Source organism: Babylonia areolata, chromosome 19 (assembly GCF_041734735.1).
Source record: "Babylonia areolata isolate BAREFJ2019XMU chromosome 19, ASM4173473v1, whole genome shotgun sequence".
Taxonomy (NCBI): domain Eukaryota; kingdom Metazoa; phylum Mollusca; class Gastropoda; order Neogastropoda; family Buccinidae; genus Babylonia; species Babylonia areolata.
Window position 1 is genome coordinate 102701 of NC_134894.1, and position 12192 is coordinate 114892.

At 45.1% G+C, this 12192-nt stretch overlaps 1 protein-coding gene across 3 annotated transcripts in view; it reads right to left on the reverse strand.

Annotated features, from left to right (window-relative positions):
• The window catches only part of LOC143293345 (F-box/LRR-repeat protein 4-like), a 122520-nt gene that overhangs the window by 81287 nt on the left and 29041 nt on the right, over positions 1-12192 (reverse strand). For all 3 annotated transcript variants that reach the window (XM_076604123.1, XM_076604122.1, XM_076604120.1), the window contains one exon: positions 10301-10397. In XM_076604123.1, the coding sequence (XP_076460238.1) occupies positions 10301-10397 (97 nt within the window). The remainder of the gene's footprint in view (positions 1-10300; positions 10398-12192) is intronic.

Consider the following 12192-nt stretch of genomic DNA (forward strand, 5'->3'; position numbering starts at 1 on the left):
GAGGACTGTTCTTGTAGTCCTGACGAACAGATCATTGGTGACGACTGCTAGATCTGGTGTTGATGTGGTCATCCAGCATCTAGAGTAGAAGGTGGGGTCATCATCTTCTTGGTTGATGAGATGAAGATGTGTGTCAATCTCCCAATTCTCAACTTTGCCTCTCCTGTCCGTCTCCTCATAGCCCCATCTCTCTGAGTGACTGTTGAAATCTCCCACCACCACGCAGTTGTTGTCTGGGATGTTATGTATGTGAGGGAAAGATCACGGTCTTGAGGGCAATAGACATTGTAGATCCTGATGTTGTGTTCTTTAAAGACTATATCAACCTCTTGGATCTCTGCCTGTAGATTGGTGTTGATCTTGAGTTCTTGTGCAGCGATGGAATTCCGCACCAAGACAAGCACCCTTCCTTTGTTTCCTTCCTCTTGGTCCAACCTGATGGTCTCGTAACCCCTCACTTGAAAGCGATGGTTTACGGTCAAATGTGTCTCTTGGACACATGCAATGTCAATATTTTCTTGGTGCATCCTTTCTGCCAGGCCAAGTTTCTTCTTATGCACCCCTTCTGCATTCCACTGGAGAATGTTGAGCGTTCTGGGTGGTACTGTTTGCTTAGCCCCTGCAGGAGGATGAGGTCTCCTTCTTTGTCGCATGGGCATGTGGAATTTCCTTGTCTGACCACCGGTTGCTTGGGGTGGGCCCCTTTGAGTCATAGGGCCCAACTCCCAGCCTCCTCAGTGGGTCTCCAAAGGTCAAGCGCCACATCGAGATTCTGTGGACTGCATCATCATGGAAGCGTGGATGCGTGGTATCGTGGTTTAAATTGCTCCAGTGGCCCGATACTGCCGTCTTCAGCTGGAGTTTTCTTTTGGGGTGCCTCACCCTTAGCTCATGGCCCGTACGTCCTGCCCTGTGAGCACAGGGGGGATTGTTTCTCCGAGGGTCCCACCCCAGGGCTAGAGGTTATAACGCACCTCTTGACCGCATGATGAACCTGTCATAGGACACATGGGGTATTTCCAGTGCCACCTGTTGTCCCACCCCGTCCTGGTAGGAACATCGCCAGTTGGTCCAGGACTGCTTATTTGGCCAGGCAAGCCTGACTTATATCACAGCTAACCCCCATATCTGAGGGCCGTTCCCCCTATCCGCCACCTGGGGACCCGCCGGGTTGGGGATGGTTGCCCCACTACTGAATTGGAAGCAGCCTGGTCCCAGAACACCTCTGTAACAACACCACTGTAATGACACCTCTGAAATAACAACACGTCTGTAACACCACCACTGTAACTACATCTCTGTAACAACACCACTGTAATGAAACCTCTGTAACAACACCACTGTAACTACATCTCTGTAACAACACCACTGTAATGAAACCTCTGTAACAACACCACTGTAATGACATCTCTGTAACAACACCACTGTAATGATACATCTGTAATGACACCTCTGTAACAACACTGCTGTAATGACATCTCTGTAACAACACCACTGTAATGACACCTCTGTAACGACACCTCTGTAACAACACCGCTGTAATGACACCTCTGTTATGACACCGCTGTAATGACACTTCTGTAACAACACCACTGTAACAACACCGCTGTAATGACACCTCTGTTATGACACCGCTGTAATGACACCTCTGTAACAACACCGCTGTAATGACACCTCTGTTATGACACCGCTGTAATGACACTTCTGTAACAACACCACTGTAATGACACGTCTGTTATGACACTGCTGTAATGACACGTCTGTTATGACACCGCTGTAATGACACCTCTGTAACCACACCTCTGTAACAATACCACTGTAATGACACCACTGTAACAACACCGCTGTAAAAACACCTCTATAATGACACCGCTGTAAGAACACCTCTGTAATCACGCCTCTGTAATGACACCACTGTAATAACATCTCTGTAACAACACCACTGTAATGACACCTCTGTAACAGCACTGCTGTAATGACACCTCTATAACAACACCACTGTAATCACACCGCTGTAAAGACACCTCTGTAATGACACCTCTATAACAACACCACTATAATTACACTGCTGTAATGACACCTCTATAACAACACCACTATAATTACACTGCTGTAATGACACCTCTATAACAACACCACTGTAATGACACCTCTATAACAGCAACAACTGTCCTTTGTCAATATTACTGTAACTGCTGTATGTGTGTGAGAATATATTATCCACTGTTATTTTAGATTCTGATAGTGTTTTAATTTGGTATTATATATCAACCCTTTTGAAAGTTCAGGCGCTGATCGGCGACTTCCTAGCTGAACACCTCAGGCTCTGAGTGGCGACCTGTACACTAGAGTTACCAACCTCGCTTGTTCTTCTTTACGTGAAACCACACAAGTTTGAAATGTTTACCACGTGTTTCCGAACGTCTATTCTACGTTGGAGTCACAAGTTGACGCATGTTGTTGAATATTTCTGAATTTATTTAGCAGATTTCTCCAGTCGCAAAGCATGGCCAACACTTCACGAAACAAACGAAAGGGTGTTTACAACACCACGGAGGCACTGCAAATGAATTACGATGATAATTTGCCCACTGGAGTGCCGATTGCTGACAGTGACAATGGAGGAGTGTGTGTGGTGGTGTTTTCCCTAATGGAGTTGCTGGTGATTGTGTGTGTGTGTGTGTGTGTGTGTGTGTGTGTGTGTGTGTGTTCTTCTCATCTCTGCACATAGGTGAGTGCACATTTTATTACATCGTGTTATGTCTATGTTTCCAGTTGTATTTCCCAGTCTGTGTGTTCATTTTTCACTTGAAATGGTGTATCTTATGTTTAAAACAACTAAAAATATGTGAAAACTACTCAAAAGTACATGCTTTTTTATTTTCATCAACTGATTTCAAAATTCAGTCAATATGTTCATACAAATAATCATGCTTATCATAATTTGCGTTCATTGCCCTTGAAAATGATCTATGAATGAAGAAGATTCAATGAGTAAAAGCGAAGTTACGGCAGGTTAAAGTGGGTTGGTAGTGACAAAGTTTTCCATCTCCTGCACAGCTGGTTTGGACAGAAGTGTACTGCTGCTTAGCTGGTTTGTACAAGCAGTTAGCTGTGCACCTCTGGCGTTGAAAGGGTTAATGTGCCTGTTAACTTCCTGTAGGAAGACAGGATTTACACCCATTTCTGATGCCATCATAACGAATGCAGGAATACAGATAAAAAAGAAAAAAAAAAGAAAAACAGAGAGATTGTGAACTGAGCTTACACGGTGATAGCACAGACAGAAAGGGAGCAGTGAGGGAGATAACAAAAAAAGAACTAAGTCAAAAAAGGAGAAATCAGCATGCCACTGATAGAAAGCTGGGACAGAGAAAAAAAAAAAAAACAGCTCAGCAAATTTGGTCAGTGTGGGAGCGCTGAAAAAACATGACTACTCGGTACGCCAGTCGCTCCACCAAATCCAATTTTAACTTGTTTGCTGGACTTTATTTCCAACATAAATTTTATCAGTTGTTGTTCACACATCTTCCACTCCATCAAACAGGCAGGATATGGTAATGGTTTCAAGTAATAGGCAGAGTTTGGTAGTGGTTTCAAGTAATAGGCGAGTTTCGTAACACTTTCATCAAGCAATAGGCGAGTTTGGTAACACTTTCATCAACCAATAGGCGAGTTTGGTAACAATTTCACTTCCATCAAGCAATAGGCGACTTTGGTAACAATTTCACTTCCATCAAGCAATAGGCAAGTTTGGTAACAGTTTGACTTTCATCAAGCAATAGGCGAGTTTGGTAACAATTTCACTTTCATCAAGCAATGGACAGAGTTTGGTAACAGTTTGACTTTCATCAAGCAATAGGCGAGTTTAGTAACAGTTTGACTTTCATCAAACAAAAGGCGAGTTTGGTAACAATTTCACTTTCATTAAGCAATGGACAGAGTTTGGTAAGTTTCACTTTCATCAAGTAACAGGTAAGTTTGGTAACAGTTTGACTTTCATCAAGCAATAGGCGAGTTTGGTAACAATTTCATCAAGCAATAGGCAAGTTTGGTAACTGTTTCATTTTCATCAAGTAACAGTCAAGTTTGGTAACAGTTTCACTTTCATCAAGCAAAAGGCGAGTTTGGTAACAGTTTCACTTTCATCAAGTAACAGGCGAGTTTGGTAACAGTTTCACTTTTATCAAGCAATAGGCGAGTTTGGTAACAGTTTCACTTTCACCAAGTAATAATAGGTGAGTTTGGTAACAGTTCCACTTGCATCAAGTAATAATAAGTGAGTCTGGTAACAGTTTCATCAAGCAATAGGCAGAGTTTGGTAACAGTTTCATCAAGCAATAGACAGAGTTTGGTAACAGTTTCACCAAGCAATAGGCAGAGTTTGGTAACAGTTTCTCTTTCATCAAGCAATAGGCGAGTTTGGTAACAGTTTCATCAAGCAATAGACAGAGTTTGGTAACAGTTTCACCAAGCAATAGACAGAGTTTGGTAACAGTTTCATCAAGCAATAGATAGAGTTTGGTAACAGTTTCACCAAGCAATAGGCGAGTTTGGTAACAGTTTCATCAAGCAACAGACAGTTTGGAAACAGTTTCATCAAGCAATAGCTGAGTTTGGTAACAGTTTCATCAAGCAACAGGCGAATTTGGTAACAGTTTCATTAAGTAATAGAGTTTGGTAACAGTTTCATCAAGCAATAGACCGAGTTTGGTAACAATTTCATCAAGCAATAGGCGAGTTGGTAACAGTTTCATTAAGTAATAGACAGAGTTTGGTAACAGTTTCATCAAGCAACAGGCGAGTTTGGTAACAGTTTCATCAAGCAATAGACAGAGTTTGGTAACAGTTTCATCAAGCAATAGGTTAGTTTTGTAACAGTTTCATTAAGCAATAGACAGAGTTTGGTAACAGTTTCATTAAGCAATAGACAGAGTTTGGTAACAGTTTCACTAAGCAATAGACAGAGTTTGGTAACAGTTTCATCAAGCAATAGACAGAGTTTGGTAACAGTTTCATCAAGCAATAGGCGAGTTTGATCAGAATTTCATTAAGTAACAGGCATAGTTTGGTCAGAATTTCATCAGGTTATAGACAGTTTGGTAACAGTTTCACTTTCATCAAGCAATAGGCAGAGTTTGTTACATTTTCACTTTCATCAATAGGCAGTTTGGTAACAGTTTCATCAAGTAATAGGTGAGTTTGGTCAGAGTTTTATCAAGTAATAGGCAGAGTTTGTTTGGAGTTTCATCAAGTTATAGACAGAGTTTGGTAACAGTTTCACTTTCATCAAGCAATAGGCAGAGTTTGTTACATTTTCACTTTCATCAAATAATAGGCAGTTTGGAAACAATTTCATCAGGTAATGGGAAATGTGGTAACATTTTCACTTTCATCAAGTGACAGGCAGAGTGCTGTAACAGTTTCACTTTCATCAAATATAAGGCAGACTCTGGCAACAGCTTCACTTTAAAAGAGATGTCAAAGCATGTAAATTTTCATGTATGCAACATCCTATCTGCTTTTATGAATACAGTGCTCTGCAAAACCTTTGAGAGCCTACCAAGTAACGCAGGAATGAGTATACATGTATACTATATGTCACATATGTAACATTAAATAAAATACTTTTTTTTTTCAAAACTAAACATTCAAAAGAAAGAAGGGAAATAGAATAACAATCTAAACAGGAACAAAGTACAAGGAAAAACAAATAATTAGTTTACTACCTCAGCCCCACCAACTGTAGTACAATGGCAGAACTCGCCAATGAAATTTTCACTGGCCAGATGGTAAAGCCTTTACCTACTGTAGTACAATGGCAGAACTCGCCAATGAAATTTTCACTGGCCAGATGGTAAAGCCTTTACCTACTGTAGTACAATGGCAGAACTCGCCAATGAAATTTTCACTGGCCAGATGGTAAAGCCTTTACCTACTGTAGTACAATGGCAGAACTCGCCAATGAAATTTTCACTGGCCAGATGGTAAAGCCTTTACCTACTGTAGTACAATGGCAGAACTCGCCAATGAAATCTTCACTGGCCAGATGGTAAAGCCTTTACCTACTGTAGTACAATGGCAGAACTCGCCAATGAAATTTTCACTGGCCAGATGGTAAAGCCTTTACCTACTGTAGTACAATGGCAGAACTCGCCAATGAAATCTTCACTGGCCAGATGGTAAAGCCTTTACCTACTGTAGTACAATGGCAGAACTCGCCAATGAAATTTTCACTGGCCAGATGGTAAAGCCTTTACATACTGTAGTACAATGGCAGAACTCACCAATGAAATCTTCACTGGCCAGATGGTAAAGCCTTTACCTACTGTAGTACAGGTCAGGTCAGGGGCATAGCCCTTGCTACTGGTACCATGTAACCCAGTACTACCTGCTGCATGTGAAGTCTTCCAATGATGGATCAGGCGGAGGAGGAAACCTTTCCCAACAGCTGTGAAGGTGGAAGAGGATGTCCAAAGGGCAGGGGGAGCTCTTATCCTTGGCTGGAAGTCCTCTTAGGAGATGGAACTCTGAAGAAAAAATCTGCACCTGCCGAGGCTATTCTACACATGGCAGTATCTGCACCTATGGGACTCTAAACGTCGGTAGGCGAGGGAGTGGGGAAGGGACTGCACAACTCCTCTTCACTAAAAAAAAGTCACTTGTGCCGGTCAGGCAACCAGGCTAATGCTGGAACGACGAGCTAGCCCTTCAACACCCAGCTTTCCCAAGCCCTGCGGCAATGGAGAAGTGGTAACAGGTACAGGCAGAGGATGCTGCTGGCAGTTCCTAGTCACGACTCTGCACGCAGGTGGCTGTGGGGTGATGGTCATCTGCTGTAGACCGGGGCAGATGCGGCGCCCGTATCCTCCCATAGCATCAGAGCAGCCCTTTTTAGGGACAGCACTGCTCTCCCCACATGGGGAAGGGGAGATAAAAGAATCCCTAAACAAAGCCTGCCTCACCTAGTACCTAGTAGGAAACCACACCTACTTGGACATCCAACACTAGCGGTCGAAAACAACAGAAGAAAAGAACCAGGAGTCATGCCCTGACTCTGAATGCCTGGAATGTTTGCACCCTTTTAGACAGAGATGACAGACCAGAAAGGCGCACAGCGCTCATTGCTAGAATACTTGATCGCTACCAGGTGGACATAGCAGCCCTGAGCGAAACCAGGTTTGACGGTGAAACCCAGATGGAGGAAGTTGGAGGGGGCTACACCTTCTACTGCACTGGGAAGCCAGATGGCACCCCAAGAACCTCAGGTGCGGACTTTGCCATACGAACCAAACTTGCACAACAGCTTGACAGCCTTCTACGTGGGATAAACGATAGGCTGATGACCCTGCATCTGAAGCTGTCCGAGGATCACTTCTCCACAGTCATCAGCTGCTATGCCCAGACAATGACCAACCCTGATGACATCAAAGAAGCTTTCTACGATGAACTCAGCTGCACCATTTCAGCGGTAGACAGAAAGGACAGGCTGATCATCCTTGGGGATTTCAATGCCCGCGTCGGCATGGACTTCTCCTCATGGCCAAAAGTCCTAGGACAGCACGGCACTGGCAAGTGCAACTCCAACGGATTGCTTTTGCTCTCGCTCTGCACGCAGCACGGACTGACCATCACCAACACCCTCTTCCAACAAGCAGACAAGCACAAGAATACATGGATGCACCCCTGCTCCAAGCAGTGGCACATGCTGGACTATGTGATTGTCCGGCAGAGGGACATAGGTGATGCTTCCATTACACTCTGCATGAGAACAGCAGTCTGTTGGTTGGACCATCACCTGGTACGCAGCAAGATGAACATCAGACTTGCTCGCAAGTTCCAACCAGCCGGGCAGAAACCCCCTAGGAAGCTGAACATCCACCGCCTCCCTATCACCAAGGACGTGCTGCAGCAGCAAATGCAAGCAGCTCTCCAAGAAACTCCTGCCATCGACTGATGTAGAAGAGGTATGGAGCACCTTTAGAGATGCTGTGTACACAGCAGCAGCTGACACACTCGGCTTTGTACAGAGGAGCCACAAAGACTGGTTTGACGAGAACGACTCGGAGATCTCCAAGCTCCTGAACACATTGCATATACGGCATCAGGATCACATTTCTGATAAGGACTGCCAGAGGAAAAAGAACCAGTACTTGCAAACCAAGCAACTCGTACAGAAGAGGCTGCGTGAGATGAAGAACACCTGGTGGGAGAGAAAGTCCGAAGAGCTTCAGTCCGCTGTTGATGCTCACAACATGAAGACTTTCCTTGATGGTCTCCGAGCTGTGTATGGGCCGAGAGTCACAGGATCAACCCCTGTCCGAGCCTTGGACCAGACCACCCTCCTGACAGACAAGAAAGACATCCTTGTCCGCTGGGCAGAGCACTTCAACACCCTCCTCAACAGGGACTCGTCCGTATCTGACGAGGTAATTGCAGCCCTCCCACAGCTACCAGTCAATGACTCACTAGCTGCCCTTCCCACTAAGGCCAAGACCCAGAAGGCCATGAAGCTGACAACATCAGGAAAAGCACCAGGAGTGGATGGAATCCAGGCTGACATCTACAAGCATGGAGGCAAGGTGCTGACAGACAAGCTGACCGCCCTGTTCCAGTCTATCTGGGAGAGAGGGGAGGTCCCCCAGATTTCAAGGATGCTTCAACTGTCTACATTTACAAATGGAGAGGAGAAACATCCTGCAATAACCACTGTGGGATCTCTCTCCTCTGCATCGCCAGCAAGATCTTCGCCCGCATCATACTGAACAGACTGACTGACCATGTCTCCAACACAGTCATCCCTGAAGAACAGTGCGGTTTCTGCTCAGGCAGGGGAACATGTGACATGGTGTTTGCCGTATGCCAGATGCAAGAGAAGTGCCGCGAGCAGAACAAGGAGCTCCACATAGTCTTTGTAGACCTGACCAAGGCCTTCAACACGGTGAACTGCCGTGGTCTGTGGAAGATCCTCCTAAAGTTCAGCTGCCCAGAGAGCCTAATTCAGCTGATTGCGTCATTCCACAATGGCATGCAGGCGAGAGTACAGGACAATACTGACATGTCAGATCCGTTAACTGTGGTAAATGGAGTGAAGCAGGCTGCGTCCTGGCACCCACACTGTTCTCCATTCTCTTCTCTGCCATGCTGATTGACGCCTTCCAAGACTGTGACCGGGGAATCTACATTCAGTTTTGCACAGATGGCAAACTTTTCAACTTGCGGCGTCTCCACACTAGGTCCAGGGTATTTGAGGCACTGTTGAGAGAGTTCCTCTTTGCTGATGACTGCATGCTTGCTGCACACACCCATGAGGACATGCAGTTCATTACAGACAGGTTCTCAACCTTGTGCAGGCGCTTTGGACTCACCATCAGCCTCAGCAAGACCAAGTCCATGTACCAACCAGCTAGTTCACAGAACACCATTACCTCCCCCACCTGCAGTTAAGATCAATGACACAGAGATCAAGTCAGTCGACAAGTTTTGCTCCTTGAGCAGCACCTTATGCAGCAATGGAGCCCTTGATACAGAAGTGACACTGCGCATCGCCAAGGCCAGCTCCGCCTTTGGCAGACTCAACAACAGGCTGTGGAACAACAAAGGCATCAGGCTCAGCACCAAAATCAAAACCTACAGAGCTGTTGTGCTGACCACCTTGTTGTACTGCTGTAAAACATGGACGACGTATCGCCGTCACATTCAACAACTTGAGCAGTTTCACCAGAGATGCATATGAGAGATCCTCAGCATAATGTGGCAAGACAGGGTCTCCAACCTCCATGTCCTAGAGAGGAGCGGCTTGCCCAGCATCGAAAGCCTGCTGATCCGGTGCCAACTACGCTGGACAGGACACGTTGTCTGCATGACAGACAGCAGGATCCCAAAGATGTTATTGTATGGCCTGCTGAAGGAAGGCCACCGCAAACTTGGAAGACCCTGCAAGTGCTTCAAGGACACCTTAAAGACAAACTCAACTCAAAGCATGTGACACAGACATCACTTCCTAGAAAACTGATGCCCTTGATCGCTCTTGCTGGAGGATGCTGTGCTCTAGTGGCATGAAGATGTTTGAAAACAAGAGAACGCTGGCCATTAAGGAGAAGCGTGAGCGAAGGAAGCTGGGCTCAACTTCTGGAGACGTTTTCCCTTGCAACACTTGTGGGAAATGCTGCACATCCTGAATGGCCTCTTCTTCCATATGAGAACACATACCAACAGATAAACCCACCTGCTTACTCATCCGTCAGTCTGACGGGAGACTCCATCATCATCATCACTGTAGTACAATGGCAGAACTCACCAATGAAATCTTCACTGGCCAGATGGTTGGGCTCTGGGGTTTTACGGAATGGTTTGGGGACAGACGGTGCCATTCTCCACCATGGGCCGTATGTTCTCTGTCAAGGCAATAGTACACAACTCAGTTCTTGTCACAGCAATAGTGCATCACTCAGTTCTGTCACAGCAATAGTGCATCACTCAGTTCTGTCACAGCAATAGTACATCACTCATTTTTATCACAGCAACAGTGCATCACTCATTTTTATCACAGCAACAGTACATCACTCAGTTCTGTCACAGCAATAGTACATCACTCAGTTCTTCTGTCACGGCAATAGTACATCACTCAGTTCTGTCACGGCAATAGTACATCACTCAGTTCTTCTGTCACAGCAATAGAACATCACTCAATTCTGTCACGGCAATAGTACATCACTCAGTTCTGTCACAGCAATAGTACACCACTCGGTTCTTCTGTCACTGCAATAGTACATCACTCAGTTCTGTCACAGCAACAGAACATCACTCAGTTCTGTTACAGCAATAGTACATCACGAGTTCTGTCACAGCAACAGTACATCACCCAGTTCTTATGTCACAGCAATAGTACACCACTCAGTTCTGTCACAGCAATAGTACATTACTGAGTTCTTCTGTCACAGCAACAGTACATCACTCAGTTCTGTCACAGCAATAGTACATCACTCAGTTCTTCTGTCACAGCAATAGTACATCACTCAGTTCTGTCACAGCAACAGTGCATCACTCAGTTCTGTCACAGCAATAGTACATCACTCAGTTCTGTCACAGCAACAGTGCATCACTCAGTTCTGTCACAGCAATAGTACATCACTCAGTTCTGTCACAGCAAAAGTACATCACTCAGTTCTGTCACAGCACTAGTACATCACTGAGTTCTTCTGTCAAGCAATAGTACATCACTCAGTTCTGTCACAGCAATAGTACATCACTCAGTTCTGTCACAGCAACAGTGCATCACTCAGTTCTGTCACAGCAATAGTACATCACTCAGTTCTGTCACAGCAATAGTACAGCACTCAGTTCTGTCACAGCACTAGTACATCACTGAGTTCTTCTGTCAAGCAATAGTACATCACTCAGTTCTGTCACAGCAATAGTACATCACTCAGTTCTGTCACAGCAACAGTGCATCACTCAGTTCTGTCACAGCAATAGTACATCACTCAGTTCTTCTGTCACAGCAATAGCACATCACTCTTTTCTGTCACAGCAATAGCACATCACTGAGTTCTGTCACAGCAATAGTACATCACTGAGTTCTGTCACAGCAATAGCACATCACTCTTTTCTGTCACAGCAATAGTGCATCACACATTCTTCTGTCACAGCAATAGTGCATCACTCAGTTCTGTCACAGCAAGGATGGCTACACTGTGTTCCTTAACAAGATGTTTCAAAACAACACCTGGATGGCTGTACTGTGTTCCATAACAAGATGTTTCAAAACAACACCAGGATGGCTGTACTGTGTTCCTTAACAAGATGTTTCAAAACAACACCTGGATGGCTACACTGTGTTCCTTAACAAGATGTTTCAAAACAACACCTGGATGGCTACACTGTGTTCCATAACAAGATGTTTCAAAACAACACCTGGATGGCTGTACTGTGTTACAAGCTGTTGTGACAGTAACACGGTCAGCTTAAATTGAAGCCCTTGTCAGGTGGCAGTGGTGGACATAGTCACTACATGTGGCAGTGGTGGACTTAGTCACTACATGTGGCAGTGGTGGACTTAGTCACTACATGTGGCATATGGCAGTGGTGGACTTAATCACCACATGTGGCAGTGGTGGACTTAACCACTACATGTGGCAGTGGTGGACTTAATCACTACATGTGGCAGTGGACCTAGTCACTACATGTGGC